This window comes from Aspergillus heteromorphus, assembly GCF_003184545.1.
Source record: "Aspergillus heteromorphus CBS 117.55 chromosome Unknown BO70scaffold_5, whole genome shotgun sequence".
Classification (NCBI taxonomy): Eukaryota; Fungi; Ascomycota; class Eurotiomycetes; order Eurotiales; family Aspergillaceae; genus Aspergillus; species Aspergillus heteromorphus.
In genome coordinates, this window is record NW_020290410.1 from 247,935 (window position 1) to 271,088 (window position 23,154).

The 23,154-nt window shown below is 32.3% G+C and overlaps 4 protein-coding genes across 4 annotated transcripts; 2 read left to right on the forward strand and 2 right to left on the reverse strand.

Annotated features, from left to right (window-relative positions):
- Positions 1–442: 442 nt before the first annotated feature.
- Positions 443–1,878, reverse strand: BO70DRAFT_309778 (putative cytochrome P450 monooxygenase; the record flags this gene model as incomplete). The annotated part of the gene is made up of 2 exons (XM_025540141.1): positions 443–1,454; positions 1,614–1,878. 2 exons carry the CDS (start codon positions 1,876–1,878, stop codon positions 559–561), a joined length of 1,161 nt encoding a protein of 386 aa, XP_025401757.1. The 3' UTR covers positions 443–558.
- A 975-nt stretch (positions 1,879–2,853) lies between these two features.
- Positions 2,854–12,717, forward strand: BO70DRAFT_393945 (transcription factor domain-containing protein; the record flags this gene model as incomplete). The annotated part of the gene is made up of 9 exons (XM_025546423.1): positions 2,854–3,235; positions 3,297–3,446; positions 3,498–4,006; positions 4,053–4,177; positions 4,224–4,299; positions 4,344–4,428; positions 4,481–4,849; positions 4,900–5,356; positions 12,696–12,717. The coding sequence occupies 9 exons, from the start codon at positions 2,854–2,856 to the stop codon at positions 12,715–12,717; spliced, it is 2,175 nt and encodes a 724-aa protein (XP_025401758.1).
- A 574-nt stretch (positions 12,718–13,291) lies between these two features.
- Positions 13,292–13,480, reverse strand: BO70DRAFT_286076 (uncharacterized protein; the record flags this gene model as incomplete). Its single annotated transcript, XM_025539189.1, has 1 exon — positions 13,292–13,480. A coding segment is annotated over one exon (189 nt), but the record flags the coding sequence as incomplete, so codon positions are not given.
- Positions 13,481–18,962: 5,482 nt separating this feature from the next.
- Positions 18,963–23,114, forward strand: BO70DRAFT_359691 (5-oxoprolinase). The gene is made up of 2 exons (XM_025542594.1): positions 18,963–21,540; positions 21,592–23,114. Exons 1-2 carry the CDS (start codon positions 19,024–19,026, stop codon positions 22,915–22,917), a joined length of 3,843 nt encoding a protein of 1,280 aa, XP_025401760.1. The 5' UTR covers positions 18,963–19,023; the 3' UTR covers positions 22,918–23,114.
- Positions 23,115–23,154: the final 40 nt, after the last annotated feature.

The window sequence follows — 23,154 nt, forward strand, 5'->3', positions numbered from 1 at the left end:
GTCTGGTTTTGTTGGTGTTGGTGTTGGTTGTCCGACACCGGCCGGCCCCTCGCCTCGGGAAATCAAGGCGTTCGGGCCCGAAGCGCAAGCGCGAGTTCGCGTCAGTCCGGTGTGGGTCTTGGCGTGCGTCCGTGGAACATACTGTACTATCTCTCCGACATTGATATTATTGTTGGAATATAAGATTCAAGGGCATTGCGGAAATGATATATAGGGATGAGTGCAGATATGATAGAAAACATAAAAATCGGGTGGGTATCTCAAGAATAGTGGTAATAACGTTGTGGAGGAAGAAGCCACCAGGGCAGTGGGGATTGGTGCGGACTGAGAAAGCTGCTTGCGAGCAGAACTGCGCTTTATAAACAAAACAAGAAAGAGACAAGGAAAGGGAGGCAAAGAAAAAAGGGGAGAGAAAAAAAATCAAAACCCCGGAATACGGGGACTGAAGTTCACGATCATGGACGGGCGGGAGTCGGCGATCTTCTTGTCGCTGGGGGTTTCCTCAACACGGAGAAGTTGCATCTAGTCGGTAGTCAGCAAAGCTTTCTTTCTTTCAAACTAGGAAAAAAAACTCACATCAAACTTCATCAGAAGCAGCACAACAACCTTTTTCAACTCATGCCAAGCGACCTGGACGTCCGGGAAGCTGCGCACCCCGCGATTAAATACCAGTAGACCTCGGTCCATGTTCCTCCGTCGCTGGGCGTCTGGCGTGAGCCATCGGTCGGGGTGGAATATATGGACGTCGTTTCCGTATACATCTCCATCGAAATGGAGGACGTGGGCGCTGCATCCGATGACTGTTCCCTCGCAGATGGTCGTCCCCGCGACGGTTGCACCGCCCTTGGGCGATAGTATCTCTTCTTCGAAGTTGGCTGCGGAGGACAGTCGCATAGATTCCTTCAGGATGGCGTTCAGGTATGGTAGTCTGTTGACTTCTCGCCATAGGGGCAGGTCCGATAGAGATCCGACGGCGAACGCGGTGTCGATTTCGTCTTGGAGTCGAGACATGACTTCTGGGTGTTTGGATAGGAAGTAGAAGGCTGATACGAATGTACTGACGAGACAGTCTGCTCCTTTGGCGACGTTTTGGATTCTTTCGGGAGACTGGGTTGGTGTGGCGACGTTCAAGATCCGCTCGTTTCGTCGGGGTGCGGCTGATGTTCCTGTCGGCAGTCTCGTACAGGATGCAAGTTGTCCTCCGCGGCCTCTCTTCAGTGATCGCGCTGGACTCATCAAGAGGAGGTATTCGATCATCGATGACGGGCTTGGGTATCGGTTCGGTGTCCCCTGGTTGTTGATCCGTTCCTTATGTAGCCAGCCTTCCAGAACAAAGTCGCTAACGAATGTTGTCGCAAATATACGCAGAGATGCTGTTAGGTCGAGTGTGTGATATCTCCTGATGGCTTTGACGAGTCCCTGGGCGGAAACGTCGATGGCCCCTTCGTACTGGGCTAATCCTCCAAAATGGTCCCGCCATGATGGAGTATTTCCAAACCCGTACAAAGCGATGCCCGCGGTGGCTTGATCCGTATGCGATAGAATTTCTGAGGCAGACTGCAGCAATTAACACCGGCACTATGCTATGGATAAAGTGGTTCATACCCTCCAACCTCCTTCGCTCTGATGCAGCTGATAAATGACAGCTGGGTCGGCCACACTGACGAAATTCGGACCCAAGCGCACGGCCTTGCCATGCTCGAGATGAAGTCCTGACAAACGGCGACCGTAGTGGGGTGAGTTGCGAGCATAGGTACGCCAAAGATCCGACCAGCCCGCGAACGACGGACCCGGGATGGAGCTCAAGCGACTATAATTGCGGAGGGCGCGAGCCAGTGCCAAGAAGGCCAGCAGGATTGCAATTACGCCGACTCCCATGGCAGAGGCTGGAGGAACTGTTCATGGTCCTGATTCAAGTAGGGGCGGTGGTTTGCTGTGTCGATGGGAAGACAGAGTCGGACAATAAACACCTCATCGCATCCATCCCTTTTCCCTCAGCCGCGATATCCCGGCTCGAGAAAATGACCCGGGGGAACCCGGGGGTGAAGTCATGGCTACAGGCCAGCAGGCCAGCTTGCGACACGTCGGAGGAACCCCAGGCACCCACCAGAAAGTGGGCTCAGGCCAGAACTTAAAATTGCAACGGCCGATTGTGGACTGCAATGGCTCCAGCCATTACGTGATGGGTTCTGGCGCCCCTCAAACGCGTCCATTGTTGATCGGGCCGAGGTGCGGCCAGTCTGCATGACACCGGTAAATGCCGCAACACCTGGTGGGGGTCACTTGCACATCCATCACAGAAGTTGAGACATCCAAAGCACAGTTGTAAGAAGTGCTACCGTCCAAGCCTTTCGTAGCACGTTCTGGGGAGCTGCGGTGTACAGTGTACTCCGTCTCCGTCTCTCCTGGGGGAAAAGAAGGGCCCCCTGAGTCCGTCCGATAAGGCACTGGTCTGGTGCGATTCCTACCGCCTTCAACGTGGTCCACATCACGGAGTAGCCAACATCGCCTTTCTCGGCCTGGGAACCGCGGATCGAGACACAGCTCCAAGGTTTTGTCACTGTTTAGTCCACACCACGAGGAACCTTAGCCTGGTGGAGTCCGATCGGGTCCTGGAGATCGTATCCCTCGTGTCTGCCCCTTGTCCATCAGCCATCCCACCAACCGCTTATCGGAACCCCTCACGAGATCAGTTTCCCGTGTCGGATCTCACACGTTGCGCGTTATAACTTGACGAGATCGGCATTCAAACTCGACGTCGAGAAGGTTTGGCCGACAGGAATAGGGCGGGTTTCAATTTGCACTAGACGCGTGTGCGACATGGTCATTGCGTTCAATCAGTAGCAGTGAGGAATGGCTCCTGGGAAGCCCCGCGGGGGGCTGCAGCACCGGACGGCTGCCGAAGATAGAGCCAATGCCCGACGGTCGATGGTCGCGTATGTGACAGATCCAGCTGTGTTGTGGCAGAATGGCCTGCTGATGTCTAGGGTAGATGCAATCGATGCCGTAACCGAAAGACGCGATGTGCTGGCAACCCCCCGTACCCGTGTGCAGCGTGCGAGGAGGTGGGCCATGCGTGTGTCTATTCCGAGGCCGAGAAGCGCGTCTCGATTCCCGAAAGGCGAGCTGACCTGCCTGGGCTGCCTGAGTCCCCCATCGGTGCCTGCGGCTGACTTCCCTTCACCAGTTACTTCCGCCAGCTCCAGTCTCAGGCCCAGTCGCGTCGTCGAGGCACGTCAACTCGCCACTTCCAATCCACATCTCCACCCCCGTCTCCAGCTGACCGTGTCTCACAGATGAAACTCGCACGCCTTCCAACCCCAACCCGACGACAACCGTCCAGAGCAGTCCCTACAACAACGCCGAGGTGCCTCTTGAGCGTGACCGTGACGACTGGTGGTACAATGGCACCGAACACCTCTTTCTCAACCGATCGGGCGAGCACCGTACGCGTCCATGAGCATCCCCAAGTTGGGAACGCACTAACCGGTACGCAGACTTTGTCGGAGCATCATCAACCACCCACCTAGCCAAGCGATTGAATCCCACCTCGACCAATCTAGCGTGGGATGTGCGTCCACTCTACGACGACCCTTCGTCGCTTCGTCGCGCGGCACCTCGGGTCCTTCCTCAACTCCCTCCATTCGAGTACGCCAAGCGACTCTACTGGGTACAATACGTCTATATCGGAACGATATTCTCCCTCATCCAGCCAGACGACTTCGAGGAGCGACTGCATATTGTCTACAACCAGCCCCCGGACCTTCTGAGCAGGGAGTCATGTCTAGTATACTGCCAGGTGCTGCTGGTCATAGCGTTTGGCTTGATGTACTCGGTGAATCAATGGTCTGGCGACGAAGGCCCTCCGGGCTTCAAGTACTTCAAACACGCACTGCGATTTCTACCCGACATCCATGAGGAAGGATCTATCTTCTTTGTCGAAGTCCTGTGTTATGTTGCGTACTATATGCAGAATCTCAATCGGAGAGATGCAGCGTTCCTCTACGTATGTTCACCCCCCCCTGTGCATGTCTCACTGCTAACGCACACAGATTGGTCTTGCTCTCCGCATGGCTATTTCGTTGGGCCTCCACCAAGAGGTTCTAGATCCGGGCATCGGTGAAGAGGATCGAAACCGGCGGCGGCGGGCGTGGTGGTCCGTATACAGTCTAGACAGGTATGACCCATAGGACGTGGATTTATCCATAAGCTGATTATCAAAGGCTTCTTTCCGTCAAGTCCGGAAATCCAATCACGATCCATGATGAAGACATAGGAACCACATGGCCCCAGCCTATTGTAAGTTACCGAAGACTGTCTCATTGCTCTTACTGACGAAGCAGAGCGCGACCGATGTCGTTCCTTGGCCGTCTGTTGTTCTCACATACTATACCCAGCTATCGAGAATTCTGGGCAGAATAGGAGAAGGTTCGACCCTGCAACAACGTTCTCTCTGGCATCTGAACTGACAACCACAAAGAAATCTACCGGAAAAAGCCACGGTCTGGCTCCAATCTCCTCGCCTCTGTCCAAAGCATCACGGATGAGCTTTCCGACTGGCTACGCCGTATTCCCGATCGGCTGCGGATAGACTTCTCAAGACTGGGCACCCATATCAACCGCGAGTCGGTGTCAATTTTTCTACACTTCTACTCATGTGTCAACATGACCGCACGACCCTTGGTCTTCTATGTGATTCAGAGGCAACTCGATGCGGAAGCAGGCAGCGCAACAAATGATTGGAGGCAGGGGTTGTCGCAAAATACCGTAGCAGTGATTGAAAGCTGCATTGCGGCAGCCCGCGCGACCACACTCATCATGGACGCTGCGGCAAAGCACAACCTAATCGGTACGCGCCTCCTCCGTCTGTTCATACTAAGACTAAACTGACATCCGCAGCAACCTACGGCTACCTGGACGGCGAGTACGTCTTCTCCGCCGCCCTTCTCCTGGTGATGGTCAACGCCGCATTCCCGCACAACGAAGCAAATGCTCGAGCGATGGAACTATCAATGACCTTGCTTCGCAATATGGCGGATCGAGGAAACACCAATCTGGCTGCTCGTCACTCTCTGCTTCTCGAGCTGCGCTCTTCCATCGGACCCAACCGGGCCAGGAAAGATGGTGAAGTCGCCGATGCGCCCGTCACACCCAGTAGCACGCAGCAGACGCCGTCGAACCCTGTCGTCGAACCCCCTGCGGGCACTACGATGTTGGCACCGCACCAGGATCTGCCCTCAATGCAGGAGATATCATTTAACTTTGATATCAATGATGATCCCGGGCTGTGGGAGGAGGTGTTGGATCAGATCGATATTGACATGGATACGGACTGGATTGAGAATACTCTGAAGAGGTAGTAAGAACTTTTCTTAAGAAGTAAGAACATTTCTTAAGAAGACTTTATTGAACTTTCACTTTCTCATACAAATTGGGTACAAAAGTGAGGTGAAAGTAAGAGAAAGATAAGAGAAATAAAAAATAAAAAAAATTAAAGATCAGATAATTAAGTAAGAATTTTTCTTTAATCTCTTAGAAAGACTTTACTGAACTCTTACTTTCTTATATAAATTAAATATAAAAGTAAGATAAAAGTAAGATAAAGATAAAAGAAAAATAAGAGAAAGATAAAAGAAGTAATAAAAAAAATTAAAGATTAGATAAATAAGAAAGAGACTAAAAGCTGATTTAACTTAATTAAAACTTATTAAAAAACTGATTAAAAATTAAGAAATCTTTTTATTTATATTTATAGCCAATTGGCTATTAAAAGCACATGAAAATATATAAAATTATATGAAAATGTCAACAATATGGGCAGACTCGCCAGTTCGCTGCCTAAGGCTCACCAGTTTACAGTCTCAGGCCAGTTGACTGTCTTAGACTATTAGTTAATAGACTAATAATTCTAAGTTCTGTCTATTCTACAGTAAAATAAAAAATCTTATTTTTATTAATTATTCTAGTCTTTATTTAATTATTAATTTTATTATTCTTGATTCTGTTCTATTTATATAATTTTTATATAATTTTTATATAATTTTATATATTTTTATATATTTTTAATAGTTAATTAATTATAAATATAAATAAAAAGATCTCTTAGTTTTTAATTAATTTTTTAATAAATTTTAATTAAATTAAATTAGTTTTTAATCTTTTTTTTATTTATTTAATTTTTAATTTTTTTTATTATTTCTTTTATTTTTTTTTATCTTTTTTTTATCTTTATTTTATTTTTATCTTATTTTTATATTTAATTTATATAAGAAAGTAAGAGTTCAGTAAAGTTTTTTTAAGAAATTAAAAAAAAATTTTTATTTAATTATTTAATCTTTAATTTTTTTTATTTTTTATTTTTTTTATCTTTCTCTTATTTTTATCTTACTTTTATATTTAATTTATATAAAAAAATAAAAATTTAATAAAGTCTTCTTAAGAAAAGTTCTTATTTCTTAAGAAAAGTTCTTAATTATAAATCTGATTATATTTTTATATTAATTTTTTATTAATATCTCTAAGACTTTTTATATTTTTTTATTTCTCTTATTTTTATTTTATCTTTAACTTAAAATTTATATAAGAAATTATAGAATTTTTAAATAAAAAATAAGATTTATTTAAATTCTTAAATTTTTTTAATTATTTCTTTATTATATCTTAAAATTAGTAATTTAAAAAAATTTCTATTATTCTTAATAATTAATCTGATTAATTTCTTTAAATTAATTAAATTTAATTATTTACTATTAATAAAAGTATCTGGAAATATATAAATCTAGATTTATTTAAAAAATCTAATTATTTTATTAAGCTAGTTGCTATATCTATTTTAGATTTTAATTATTATATTATTTTAATAATAGATCTTAGTAAATCAGATTATTTTTTATATTAGAAAATTATAAATTAATTTAATTATTAATTTAAAAAATAAAAAAAAATTATCTTTGAACTAGTCTTTTTAAGTTTATTAATAAATTTTATATTAAGCAAATAAAATTAGTATACTATATTTAATTTAGAAAGACTTTATTAAATTTTATAAGTCTTAAAAAAAAGAATTATTTTTATTAATTAGTTCTATATAAAAGAAGTTATTAATAAATATTATAAGCTATAATTCTTGAAAACAAAGAGTTTTATTAAGAATTATATAACTTAATAAAAACTTATTTATTTAAAAATAATAAAACTAAAATTAAATAAGATTACTAGTTTTATTTAAATAATCTATAATTTTCTTAAATTAGTTTAGAAAATAATAAGTAATTTTATAATAATTTAATAATTAAAATTAATTAATAATAAAAATAATCAGAAAGAACTATCTAAGTTTTTTAAGATAATATAAAAAATATATAATTAGATTTATCTAAATTTCTAAATTAGATAATTTATTAAGTTAGTTAATAGTAATAATAATAAAATCAGTTATATCTTCTTTTAAAATCTTTTAAATAATTCTAAATCAACTGTTTTAATAATTATTTTAATAACTAAGTTAAAACAAACTTCTTAAAATAGTAAAATATTAATAAAAAAACAAAGATTTAAGAATTAGTTCTGCTTATATAAATTAGATAAGAATAATAGATTTTATAATTTTAATAATTATTTTTATATTAATAAGAAACTAAGAGATTCTGAATAGAAGTTTGAGATTAAAATCTTAAATTATTTTAAAGATATTTTTAGAAATAATTCTAAACTAAGATATTTCTTTGAATAATATTATTAGATTTATTAAATATTATTTTTATTTAATAAAAATAATAAAGTAACTAATAAAGCAGAAAAGATCTTCTTAATAATAAGTTAATAAATTATTTATTTAAAATAATTATTAATATTTTATTTATTTTAATAGATTTTTAATACTGCTTTAGATAGCTATATCTATAATTTCTTAAATTTTTTTATTAATTATATTTTTATTATAAATAGAAGTAGATTAGTAAGAGTAGAAGATACTATTTTAATTATTTAAGATTATAAAATAATTATTTTTTATTTTACTTATTTAAATAGAAAAGATCTATATTTTAAACTTAAAGAAATAATCTATATTTTTTAATTTTATATAAATATTCTCTTAGCTGCAAAAGCTAATAAAAAAAGACTATTTCTAAATAAAAAAGATAAATTTCTTAAACAGGCAGATAGAACTTTATTATATTAAATTAAAAAAATTAAAGAAATATATTATATTTAATAAAAATAAAAATCTAGTTCTGCTATAATTATTATTATTAAATTAAATTAATTAATTATCTCAGGCTCGCCAGTTCGCAGTTTTAAACTAATTAAACTCTTAGAATATTAATATATAATATCTGAAATAATTAAAGAATAATATAAAAAATTAAAATATTCTAGTAAGAAAACTTTAAATTATTTAAATAATTTAGTTTAGAGAATTAATATTACTAATTTATTAAAATAGACTAGCTTAGATAAGCTAAGCTAAATTAAAAAATATTTTATATATAAAATTAGTTAATCAGAAAAATAAATTTTAAGATAAAAATTTAAAAAAAAAAATTAGATATTTAAATTAATTTATTAAGACTTAATTTATATAATAAATAAAATTAATAAATAGAGATATATTAATTATTTTTATTATTTCTATTTAAAATTTTATCTAGAATAAGTTCTAACTTCTAAATCAGATATTTCAGAATTAATTATTAATATAATTTAATTAATTATTAATTAGTTTAAAATAATATTTAAGAGATTTTATTCTGATTAAAACTAAAATCTTAATATTTTTCTAATCTAGACTAGTATTAAAGATTTATTAATTAGTTATTTATTAATTTATTAGCTAGAGTAAAATCTATATATAGAAAGATCTAGAGCTTTAATTATTTTTAAAATAAAAAGTTTATTAATTAATTTAGGGTTTTTTATATTTTTATAATCTAAAATAATAGATTCAGCTATTTTTATTCTAAACAGAATATTAAATAAATAACTAAATTAGAAAATATTATATAAAATTATTTAAAAAAGTCTTTTATAATTATCTAAGAAATCAGATATTTTTTGTTTAAAAAAATATAAATTATATATTTATATTTAAATTAGTAATTTATTTAAAAAAAATAAACTAGGATCTAGAGCTCTAATTAATTATTTAATTAGTTATTAAATAATTAATATTTGGCGGATCTAGATATTTATTTTTAGAAGAATAATTTTAGCTTATAATATTATTTTTAATAAAAATTTTAATTATAAATAATATATTAAATTAGAAAATCTATTAATAAAATAAGAAATAATTAAATTAATTAATTCTATTTAGTTAGAATAATTAGATATCTCTATTTCTAAAGAATCTAAAGAATCTAATATAGATAAGAATCTTTCTAATTTAAAAATATTAAAATAAATATCTAAATCTTTATCAGATAATTAATTAGAATAAGATTAATTAATAATCTTAGATTAGTTAACTATTAAATTAAGCCAGTTAGCAGTCTCAAGCAATCAGTTAAATATCTTATAAAATAATAATATAATTATAGAAGATTTATTATCTTTATTATCTAATCTATTTTTTTTATTATCTTAGATTTTTATTAATAATTTAAATATTAATAAGCTGATTAATAAAACTGAGTTTTTAAATATTAAATTAATTAGAGATCTAAAATAGATTTACTTAGAATTATCTAATTTTAATTCTAAAAGAGCTAGGCTCACTCTCTAAGTTATTTAAATAATAATTAATTATATTAATAAGAATAAAATTCTCTATATTAATTTTTTATTATTTTTATCTTTATCTATTAACTAATAAGAAATAAAAAATTATATATTTTTAAGCTAATTTACTTAGACTATTAAAATTAAAATTAATTAATTAAAAATTTTAAATATTTAAAATATATATTTAATTTATAAAACTAATAGAGCTGAAGTATTATTATTAAAATAAATATTTTTATATAAATTTAATAAAACTAATTATCTGACTAATTTTAAAGTCTGAATTTATATTAGAGATAATTTATAAATATTTAATTAATTAAAAATATATATTAATATTCTTGCGGCCAGATTTATATAAATTTTTTTAACTTTAATTATTATATTTAATCTAAAAATTAGTTAACTGAATATAATTACTATTTTTTTAATAATCTTATTAAAAAGAAAATCTATATAAATCTAATTTCTGGATTAGAAAATAAATAAATAGTTTTTTTATTATAGAAAGCTCTATATAAATTAAGATATTTATTATTTTTTTAATAAAATATCCTGAAACAAAGACTAATAATCTTAGAGTTTAAGTTTATTTAGAAAGATTAATATATCTTTATTAATAAATTTATAATTTTAATAATTTTTATAAATAATATAATTTATATATTTTATAAATTAAATTATTAAAAATTTAATAAATTCAAGCAAGAATTAATAATATTATTTAAATTTAAAGATCTTAAAAAGATTAATTTATTTTTTAATATTTAAATCTTATATAATTACTTAAATAAAAAGTTATAAATTTAATAATTAAACTATATTAATAAAATTATTAATAAATTTAATTTAGAGTAAAGAAAAAGCTCTAAATCTTTATTTTTAAATAAGAAATTAGTAAAGAATCTACTTTATTAGATTATTACTAATTAAATTTATAAATTTTAATAGAAAGTAGAATCAGCTTTATATTCTATAATTTAGACTAGATCTAATATTATTAAATTATATTAATTAATTTCAGAATATCTAATTAATTCAAGCTCTAAATATCTTAGAACTATAAATTATTTAATCTTTTATTTAAAAAAATAAAAAACTTAATTATTAATTTTAGTTCTAGTTCTATTTTATTTTATATAGTTAGTAATATTAGTTTTACTGATAATTAAGATCATGCTAGCTTAATAAAATATATTATTTATTTATTTAATAGCTTTATTAATTAGCTAAGTAAAAAATAATATTATATAATTCTTTTAATTACTGAAACTGAATTATTAGTTTTAATTATTATAATTAAGCAATTTTTTTAATAAAAAAGATTTTTTAAATAAATAGAATTTAATTCTAATTAATATTTCTCTATATTATATAATAATTATTAAATAGTTAAAATTCTTACTAATAAGAATTTCCTATTTTAGACTAGTCTGAAATATATTAATATTACTAATTATTAGCTAAGATAAGAAGCTCTAAATAAAATAATTAATATTTTATAAATATCTACTAATAAAATATAAGCAGATAGCCTGATTAAGTAGTTTCTTAATTAAAAATATACTTAATTTATTAAATAATTAAATATAATAATTTATTAAATTCTATTATTATTATTTTCTATTTTTAGTAATTTGTTTACTTTAGTTTTTCTGATATTTTATCTTATTAAAATTACAGAAATATATTAATAATATAAATAGACTTGCTAGTTTGCTGTCTAAGACTTATTAATTTATAGTCTTAGATTAGTTGACTGTCTTAGATTATTAATTAGTAGACTAATAATTTTAAGTTCTATCTATTCTGCAGCAAAATAAGAGATCTTATTTTTATTAATTATTCTAGTCTTTATTTAATCACTGATTCTATTATTCTCGGCCCTATTTTATTTATATAATTTTTATATAATTTTTATATAATTTTATATATTTTTATATACTTTTAATAGTTAATTAACTATAAATATAAATAAAAAGATTTCTTAGTTTTTAATTAATTTTTTAATAAGTTTTAATCAAGTTAAATTAGTTTTTAGTCTTTTTTTTATTTATCTAATCTTTGATTTTTTTTATTATTTTTTTTATCTTTCTCTTATCTTTCTTTTATTTTTATCTTACTTTTATCTTATTTTTATACTTAATTTATATAAGAAAGTAAGAGTTTAGTAAAATCTTTCTAAAAAATTAGAGAAAAGTTCTTACTTAATTATCTAATCTTTAATTTTTTTATTTTTTACTTCTCTTATCTTTCTCTTACTTTTATCTTACTTTTGCACTCAATTTATATAAGAAAGTAAAAGTTTAATAAAGTCTTCTTAAGAAAAGTTCTTACTTCTTAAGAAAAGTTCTTATCATGTGCTTTTGATAGCTAATTGGCTATAAATATAAATAAAAAGATCTCTTAGTTTTTAATCAGTTTTTTAATAAGTTTTAATCAAGTTGAATTAGCTTTTAGTTTTTTTTTTATTTATCTAATCTTTAATTCTTTTTATTATTTTTTTTATCTTTCTCTTATTTTTCTTTTATTTTTATCTTATTTTTATCTTATTTTTATATCTAATTTATATAAGAAAATAAGAGTTTAATAAAGTCTTTCTGAGAGATCAGAGAAAAGTTCTTATTTAATTATCTAATCTTTAATTTTTCTTATTTTTTACTTTTCTTATCTTTCTCTTATTTTTATCTTATTTTTGCATCTAATTTATATAAGAAAGTGAAAGTTTAATAAAGTCTTCTTAAGAAAAGTTCTTACTTCTTAAGAAAAGTTCTTAGAAAATCATATAAAAATTATATGAATAGAACAGGACTGAGAATAATAGAATCAGTGATTGAATAGGGGCTAGAATAATTAATAAAAGTAAGGTTTCTTGCTCCGCTGCGGGGTAGGCGGAACTTGGAATTATTAGTCTGTTAATCAGTGGCCTAAGGCAGCCAACTGGTCTGAGATTGTAAACTGGTGAGTTTTAGACAGCAAACTGGCGAGTTTTAGACAGTCAACTGGCAAGTCTTAGACAGCAAACTGGCCAGTCTGTCTATATTATTGATATATTCCCGCAGTTTTAATAAGATAAAATATCAGAAAAAACTGGAGTAAATAAATTATTAAAAATAGAAAATAATAATAATAGAATTTAATAAATTACTATATTTAACTGTTTAATAAATTAAGTATATTTTTAATTAAGAAACTGCTTAGTCAGGCTATCTGCTTATATTTTATTAATAAATATTTACTGAATATTAATTATTTTATTCAGAATTTCTTGTCTTAGTTAATAATTAGTAATATTAATATATTTCAGACTAGTTTAAAAGAAGAAATTCTTATTAGTAAGAATTTTGACTGTTTGATAATTATTATATAATATAGAGAAGTATTGATTAGGGCTAAATTCTATTTATTTAAAAAATCTTTTTTATTAAAGAAGTTGCTTAATTATAATAATTAGAACTAATAATTCAGCTTTAGTAGTTAAAAGAATTATATAATATTATTTTTTACTTAATTAATTAATAGAATTATTAAATAAATAAATAATATATTTTATTAAGTTAGTATAATCTTAATTATCAGCAAAACTAGTATTACTGGCTATATAAAATAAAATAGGGCTAGAATTAAATTTAATAGCCAAGTTCTTTATTTCTTTTAAATAAAAGATTAAATAATTTATAGTTCTAAGATATTTAGAATTTGAATTAGTTAGATATTCTGAAATTAACTGATATAATTTAATAATATTAGATCTAGTCTAAACTATAGAATATAAGGCTGATTCTATTTTTTACTAAAATTTATAAATTTAATTAATAATAATCTAATAAAATGGATTCTTTACTAATTTCTTACTTAAAAATAAAGATTTAGAACTTTTTTTTTATTTTAAATTAAATTTATTAATAATCTTATTAATATAATTTAATTATTAAATTTATAATTTTCTATTTGAGTGATTATATAAGATTTAAATATTAAAAAATAAATTAATCTCTTTAAGATTTTTAAATTTAAATAATATTATTAATTCTTGCTTGAATTTATTAAATTTTTAATAATTTAATTTATAAAATATATAAATTATATTATTTATAAAATTATTAAAATTATAAATTTATTAATAAAAATATATTAATCTTTCTAAATAGACTTAAGTCTTAAGACTATTAATCTTTGTTTCAGGATATTTTATTAAAGAAATAATAAATATCTTAATTTATATAGAGCTTTTTATAATAGAAAAACTATTTATTTATTTTTTAATTTAGAAATTAGATCTATATAGATTTTTTTCTTAATAAAATTATTAAAAAAGACAGTAATTATATCTAGTTAATTAATTTTTAGATTAAATATAATAATTAGAGCCAAAAGAATCTGTATAAATCTAATTATAAAAATATTAATATATATTTTTAATTAATCAGATATCTATAAATTATTTCTAATATAAATTTAAACTTTAAAATTAATTAGATAATTAATTTTATTAAATTTATATAAAAATATTTATTTTAATAATAATACTTCAGCTCTATTAGTTTTATAAATTAAATATATATTCTAAGTATTTAGAACTTCTAATTAATTAATTTTAGTTTTAATAGTCTGAGTAAATTAGCTTAAAAATATATAATTTTTTATTTCTTATTAGTTAATAGACAGAGATAAAAGTAATAAAAAATTAATATAGAGAATTTTATTTTTATTAATAGAATTAATTATTATTTAAATAACTTAGAGAGTGAGCCTAGCTTTTTTAAAATTAAAATTAGATAATTCTAAATAGATCTATTTCAGATCTCTGATTAATTTAATATCTAAGAACTTAGTTTTATTAATTAGTTTATTAATATTTAAATTATTAATAAGAATCTGAGACGGTAAAGAAGATAGATTAGATAGAAAAGATAATAAATCTTCTATAATTATATTATTATCTTATCTAATTGAGGTATCTAACTAATTATTTAAGATTATTAACTAGCTTGATTCAGTAGTTAACTGATCTGAGATTATTAACTAATCTTATTCTGATTAATTATTTAATAAAGATTTAGATATTTATTTTAATATTTTTAAATTAGAAAGATTTTTATCTATATTAGATTCTTTAGATTCTTCAGAAATAGAGATATCTGATTATTTTAATTAAATAAAATTAATTAATTTAGTTATTTCTTGCTTTATTAATAGATTTCCTAATTTAATATATTATTTATAATTAAAATTTTTATTAAAAATAATATTATAAATTAAAATTATTCTTTTAAGAATAAATATTCAGATCTGTTAAATATTAATTATCTAATAATTAATTAGATAATTAATTAGGACTCTAAACTTTAGTTTATTTTCTTTAAGTAAGTTATTAATTTGAGTATAAATATATAATTTATATTTTCTTAAATAGAAAATATCTGATTTTTCAAGTAATTATAAAAGACTTTTTTAGATAGTTTTATATAATATTTCTTAATTTAGTTGTTTGTTTAATATTCTATTTAGAATAAAAATAGCCGAATTTATTATTTTAGATTATAAAAATATAAAAAGTTCTGAATTAATTAATAAACTTCTTATTTTAAAAATAATTAGGGCTTTAAATCTTTCTGTATATAGATTTTATTCTGACTGATAAATTAATAAATAATTAATTAATAGATTTTTGATACTAGTCTAAATTAGAAAGATATTAAGATTCTAATTTTAATTAGAATAAAATTTTTTGAATATTATTTTAAACTAATTAATAATTAATTAAATTATATTAATAATTAATTTTAAAATATCTAATTTAGAAGTTAGAACTTGCCCTAGATAAAATTTTAAATAGAAATAATAAAAATAATTAATATATCTCTATTTATTAATTTTATTTACTATATAAATTAAGTTCTAATAAATTAATTTAAATATCTAATTTTTTTTCTTAAATTTTTATTTTAAAATTTGTCTTTCTGATTAGCTAATTTTATATATAAAGTATTTTTTATTTTAGCTTAGTTTATTTAAGCTAATCTGTTTTAATAAATTAGTAATATTAATTCTCTAAGCTAAATTACTTAAATAATTTAGAACTTTTTTATTAAAATACTCTAATTTTTTATATTATTCTTTAGCTGTTCCAGATATTATATATTAATATTTTAAGAGTTTGATTAGCTTAAGATTATAAACTGACAAGTCTGAGATAATTAACTAACTTATCTTAATAATTAACTAGCTTAATTTAATAGTGATAGCTATAATAGAATTAGATTTTTGTTTTTATTAAATATAATATATTTTTTTAATTTTCTTAATTTAATATAATAGAGTTTTATCTGCTTATTTAAGAAATCTATCTTTTTTATTTAGAAATAGTCTTTTTTTATTAGTTTTTGCAGCTGAGAGAATATTTATATAAAATTAAGAAATATAAATTATTTTTTTAAATTTAAAATATAAATCTTTTTTATTTAAATAAGTAAGATAAAAAATAATTATTTTATAGTTTTAAATAACTAAAATAATATTTTTATTTTTATTAATTTACTTCTATTTATAATAAAAATATAATTAATAAAGAAATTTAAAAAATTATAGATATAACTATTTGAAGCAGTATTAAAAGTCTATTAAAATAAATAGAATATTAATAATTATTCTAAATAAATAATTTATTAATTTATTACTAAGAAGATTTTTTCTATCTTAATAGTTGCTTTGTTATTTTTATTAAATAAAGATAATATTTAATAAATCTGATAATATTATTTAAAAAAATATTTTAATTTAGAACTATTTCTAAAAGTATTTTTAAAATAATTTAAGATTTTAGTCTCAGATTTTTATTCAGAATCTCTTAGTTTCTTATTAATATAGAAATAATTATTAAAATTATAAAATCTATTATTTTTATCTAATTTATATAGACAAAGCTGATTCTTAAATCTTTATTTTTTTATTAATATTTTATTATTTTAGAAAGTTTGTTTTAACTTAGTTATTAAAACAGTTAATTTAGAATTATCTGAAAGATCTTAAAAAGAGATATAACTGATTTTATTACTGTCACTGTTAACTGATTTAATAAATTATCTAATTTAAGAATTTAGATAAATCTAATTATATACTCTTTATATTATTTTAAAAAACTTAGATAATTCTTTCTAATTATTTTTATTATTAATTAATTTTAATTATTAAATTATTATAAAATTATCTATTATTTTCTGAACTGATTTAAGAAAGTTATAAATTATTTAAATAAAACTAATAATCTTACTTAATTTTAGTTCTATTATTTCTAAATAAATAAGCTTTTATTAAGTTATATAATTTTTAATAGAATTCTTTATTTCTAAGAATTGCAGTTTATAATATTTATTAATAATTTTTCTTATATAGAACTGATTAATAAAAGTAATTCTTTTTTTTAAAGCTTATAAAATTTAATAAGATCTTTTTAAATTAAGTATAGTATACTGATTTTACTTATTTAATATAAAATTTATTAATAAACTTAAAAAGACTAGTCTAGAGATAATTTTCTTTTATTTCTTAAATTAATAATTAAATTAATTTATAATTTTTTAATATAGAAGATAATCTGATTTATTAAGATTTATTATTAAAATAATATAATAATTAAAATCTAAAATAAATATAATAACTGACTTAATAGAGTAGTTAGATTTCTCAGATAAATCTAGATTTATATATTTTTAGATATTTTTATTAATAATAAATAATTAAATTTAATTAATCTAAAGAAATTAATCAGATTAATTATTAAGAATAATAAAAATTTTCTTAAATTACTGATTTTAAGATATAATAAAAAAATAATTAAAAGAATTTAAGAATTTAGATAGATTTTATTTTTTATTTAAAAATTTTATAATTTCTTATATAAATTTTAAGTCAGAGATAAAATAAAAATAAAAAAATAAAAGAATATAAAAAATCTCAGAAATATTAATAAAAAATTAATATAAAAATATAATCAGACTTATAACTAAGAATTTTTTTTAAAAAATAAGAATATTTCTTAAGAAAACTTTATTAAACTTTTATTTTCTTATATAAATTAGATATAAAAATAAGATAAAAGTAAGAGAAAGATAAGAGAAATAAAAAATAAAAAAAATTAAAAATTAAATAATTAAATAAGAACTTTTTTCTAATCTCTTAAAAAGACTTTACTAAACTCTCACTTTCTTATATAAATTAAATATAAAAATAAGATAAAAATAAGATAAAAATAAAAAAAAATAAAAAAAAGATAAAAAAAATAATAAAAAAATTAAAGATTAAATAAATAAAAAAAAGACTAAAAGCTGATTTAATTTAATTAAAACTTATTAAAAAACTAATTAAAAATTAAGAGATCTTTTTATTTATATTTATAATTAATTAGCTATTAAAAGTATATAAAATTATATAAAATTATATAAAAATTATATAAAAATTATATAAATAAAACAGAACTGAGAATAATAAAATTAATAATTAAATAAAGACTAGAATAATTAATAAAAATAAGATCTTTTATTTTATTACAGAATAGATAAAACTTAGAATTATTAGTCTATTAACTAATAGTCTAAGACAGCCAACTGGCCTGAGGCCGCAAACTGGCGAGCCTTAGGCAGCGAACTGGCCAGTCTGCCCATATTGTTGACAGGTAGAATACTTCTCTCTATAGGAAATATGAAATTGATGACCTGGATGTACCGCTGGCTTCATAGTAACGTCTATCCTTTATATTGCCAAATGATTCAGTAGGTTGTGAAAGCTGTTTCGTCTTCGGATGCACACCTTATAGGGCCAGTGAATATATATCCGATCAACACAGTGATGAAAGAAGTAATATCATCGGGAGTCAAGCAGGGGATAAGACGAGTCAGCCTCGACGCTAAGCAAACCCCTGATCTTGGGAACTACGAACGATCTGAGGCGAATAGTAATCGAATGGTAAGAGTCACAAGTAACGACAGCTCCCCCGCCAGCCTTGGCGCCTTGAGGCCTTATCGCCTTATCGCCTTATCGCCTGCCTGAAGCGGCCTGATCGGCCCGGAAGCGCCGACAGCCCGGGCATCGGCCCGACACGTGACTGCCCGCCAATGAGCGCTCCGCACGACTAGTGACGACATGTACTGACAGTCGGCTGTCTTATCAGCGACCCCGGATAACTAATGGACTATTTGAACCCGGGGAATGCCCCTCCATCCCACTTTCCACATCCCTCACATCCCCCTCCCATTCCTCCCCTCCACGCGCATTCTCTCGACCCAATCCCCCCTTATCACAATGCCCGGGTCAGAGAAAATCACCATCTCCATTGACCGCGGGGGCACCTTCACTGACGTCCACGCCATCGTCCCCGGTCTTCCTGACATCATCCTCAAGCTTCTTTCCGTCGACCCCGGCCACTACCAGGATGCCCCCACCGAGGGTATTCGCCAGATTCTCGAGCTCGTCACAGGCGAGTCACATCCCCGTGGTAAGCCGCTGAAGCTCGATCGGATTGGCAGTCTGCGTATGGGAACGACAGTAGCGACGAATGCTCTGCTCGAGCGGAAGGGCGCCCGCTCGGTTCTCCTCACCACCAAGGGGTTCCGCGATCTGCTTAAGATTGGCGATCAGTCCCGCCCGAATATTTTCGATCTGTCGATGGCAAGGCCCGGAGTTTTGCCGGAGCAGGTTGTGGAAGTTAATGAGCGTGTCGTGCCGTGTCATCCTCTAGCGGACAAGGATTGCTTCACCGAGGCGCGGATCGTGGAGGGCACAACGGGGGAGAAGTTCCGGGTGGTAAAAGAGTTGGACGTTGAGGAACTTCGCCCCGTGCTGCAGCGGTTGAAGGAGCAGGGATATCAGTCACTGTCTGTTGCGCTGGTCCATTCGTTTGCGTATCCCGAGCATGAACGCCAGATCGGAGAACTGGCTCAGAGTATGGGGTTCTCCGTGACGTTGTCTTCGAAGCTTCAGCCCATGATCAAGGTCGTTCCTCGCGGCATGTCTGCCGCTGCGGATGCGTACCTCACGCCTGTTATCAAAACATACATCGACTCGATCTCGGATAGCTTCGAGGGCGGTCTGGAGAAGCAGCACGAGTGCCGGTTCGAGTTCATGCAGTCCGACGGTGGACTGGTCGACTTTCGCAGATTCAGCGGGCTGAAGGCGATTTTGTCTGGACCAGCTGCCGGTGTGGTCGGCTTTGCTGCCACTAGCTGGGATCCCACCGAGAAGACTCCGGTGATCGGATTCGACATGGGTGGTACTTCGACCGATGTGTCGCGCTTTGACGGCCACCTTGAGCACGTGTTTGGGTCGAAGGTTGCCGGTGTGCTCATTCAGTCCCCTCAGCTCGATATCAATACTGTGGCTGCTGGTGGTGGTTCAATCCTGTCCTGGCGCAACGGCTTGTTCTATGTCGGACCCGAGTCTGCATCCGCTCATCCGGGCCCAGCTTGCTACCGGAAGGGTGGTCCTTTGACGGTCACCGATGCGAACTTGTTCCTTGGCCGGCTACTGCCGCAGTACTTCCCCCACATCTTCGGACCGAATGAGGACCAGCCGCTTGATCTTGAGGTCACGACGAATTTGTTCAACGAGTTAACCCAGAAGATCAACACGGAGAGGAAAGAGAAGGGACAGTCGAAATTCACTGCTGAGGAGGTTGCGCTCGGGTTCTTGAAGGTTGCCGACGAGTCGATGGCTCGCCCCATTCGAAACCTCACCGAAGCTCGTGGCTTTGAAACTGCTTCTCATCACTTGGCTTGCTTTGGTGGCGCTGGAGGTCAGCATGCGTGCACCGTCGCAGCCTCCCTTGGAATCTCCCGCATCATCATTCACAAGTTTTCCTCTGTCCTCTCGGCCTACGGTCTGGCACTGGCTGAGGTCGTCAAGGAATCGCAGGAGCCGGTCTCCACCGATTACTCGACCTCTCACTCAACCCTTGAGAAGCGCTTCGACGGCTTGAAGGAGGCGGCGACCGATGACATGAAGACCCAGGGCTTCGCTGCTGACCAGGTCCGGCACGAACTGTACCTCAACCTTCGCTACGAGGGCTCGGATACCAGCCTCATGATCCTGAAGCCCGAGGATGACTCCGACTTCTTGGAGGAATTCCGCGCCAGGCACCGCAGAGAGTTCGGGTTCAACTCGGACAGACCGGTACTAGTGGATGACATTCGTGTGCGAACTATCGCCAGTTCGAAGGTGCGGGAGGAAAAGAGCCCTCTAGTGCAACTGAGAGAGGCTACCCTCAAAGATGTGACCAACGGACCGGACGACACCTCCAAGGCTTACTTCGACGGCTACTCGGAACGGATCGACACCCCCGTCTACCCCCTCAACAAGCTCGACAAGAACACCCGCATCCATGGTCCTGCTGTCATCATCGACGAGACGCAAACAGTCGTTGTGGCGCCCAATGCCGTGGCCAGTATCCTGGAGACTTGCATTGTCATCGACCTGAAGGAACTGCCCGGAGACTCTGCAGTCGAGGCGGCGTCATCGGGAATTGACCCCATTCGACTCACCATCTTCGGTCATCGCTTCATGTCAATTGCCGAGCAGATGGGCCGCACGCTACAGAAAACATCGGTGTCGACCAATATCAAGGAGCGACTGGACTTCTCTTGCGCCTTGTTCTCTCCCGACGGCGGCCTTGTCGCCAACGCTCCTCACGTTCCGGTACATCTCGGATCCATGCAGTTTGCTGTTCGCTACCAGCACCAGAAATGGCTTGGTAACCTGAAGGACGGCGACGTGTTGGTTGCCAACCATCCCAGCTGCGGTGGAACGCACTTGCCTGATATCACTGTAAGTGAGATCTATGTGAATAAGAATAATGACCTACTGACGATTTTGTAGGTAATAACACCTGTTTTTGACAGGCCGGGCGGCACTGAAATCATGTTCTACGTTGCCTCCCGCGGTCATCACGCCGACATTGGTGGCATACTTCCCGGATCGATGCCCCCCAAGTCCACAGAGCTTTGGCAGGAGGGCGCCGCGATCGAGGGCGACAAGATCGTCACCAATGGCATCTTTGACGAGGAGCGCATGATGGAGCTGTTGGTCCACAAACCCGCCCAGTACCCCGGCTGCTCGGGAGCGCGATGCGTCAGCGACAACCTCTCCGACCTGAAGGCGCAGATCGCCGCCAACACCCGGGGGATTACCCTGATCCAAGCCCTCTTCGCAGAATACGGCGTCGAGACGGTGCAGAAGTACATGTACGCGATCCAAGTCACCGCCGAGACAGCGGTGCGCAACCTCCTCAAGGACCTCCACAAGAAGTTCGGCGGCCAGCCGTTGGAGGCGGTCGACTACATGGACGACGGCACCCCCATCAAGCTGAAAGTCACCATCAACGGAGACGACGGTTCCGCCACCTTCGACTTTGCCGGCACCGGCCCGGAAGTGTACGGAGGCTGGAACGCGCCGATCGCGATCACCCACTCCGCCATCATCTACTGTCTTCGCTGCATGATCAACGCCGACATGCCTCTCAACCAAGGCTGCCTCGCCCCCATCAACATCGAAGTCCCCTCCCCGAGCATCCTATCACCCACCAAATCCGCCGCCGTCGTCGGCGGAAACGTGGTAACCTCCCAACGAATCACCGACGTCGTCCTCAAGGCCTTCCGCGCCTGCGCTGCCTCCCAAGGCTGCTGCAACAACCTGACCTTCGGCACCAACTCCAAGACCGACCCCGAAACAGGCAAGACAATCCCCGGCTTCGGATACTACGAAACCATCGCAGGAGGCAGCGGCGCCGGCCCGACCTGGAACGGCGAGTCCGGTATCCACGTCCACATGACCAACACGCGCATCACCGACCCCGAGATCCTGGAGAAGCGGTACCCAACTCTGCTGCGCCAGTTCACCCTTCGCGAGGGATCTGGCGGCAAGGGCGACCACCCCGGCGGCGACGGCGTGGTCCGCGATATCGAGTTCCTGTCGCCCATGGAGGTGTCCATCCTCTCGGAGCGTCGGGTCTACCGCCCGTACGGACTCGAGGGCGGCGAGGACGCACAGCCGGGGTTGAACCTGTGGGTCACTAAAGATGTCGACACGGGAGCGGAACGTGTCGTGAATATTGGTGGCAAGAACACGGTCTCGATGAAGACGCACGATCGCATCGTTATCAACACTGCTGGCGGTGGTGGTTGGGGTGCTGCTGCCTCTGCATGAATTATGACCTGGCGTATGGGGCTTGCGTAGGCATGGATATATGCGGCTAATTTCAAGTAATTTAACGGTTTTTACCGGATTTTTCACACACTCTCATCCGATCTCAATTATCTTACTTTCCTGTCTATCTACATCGCTGTGATCTACACCCAGTCCTGTATACAGACTTGGCCTCCATCTGAATAGATATATATTGCAACTCACATGCTACGAGTGAGAATGAGATGATCAGACCCG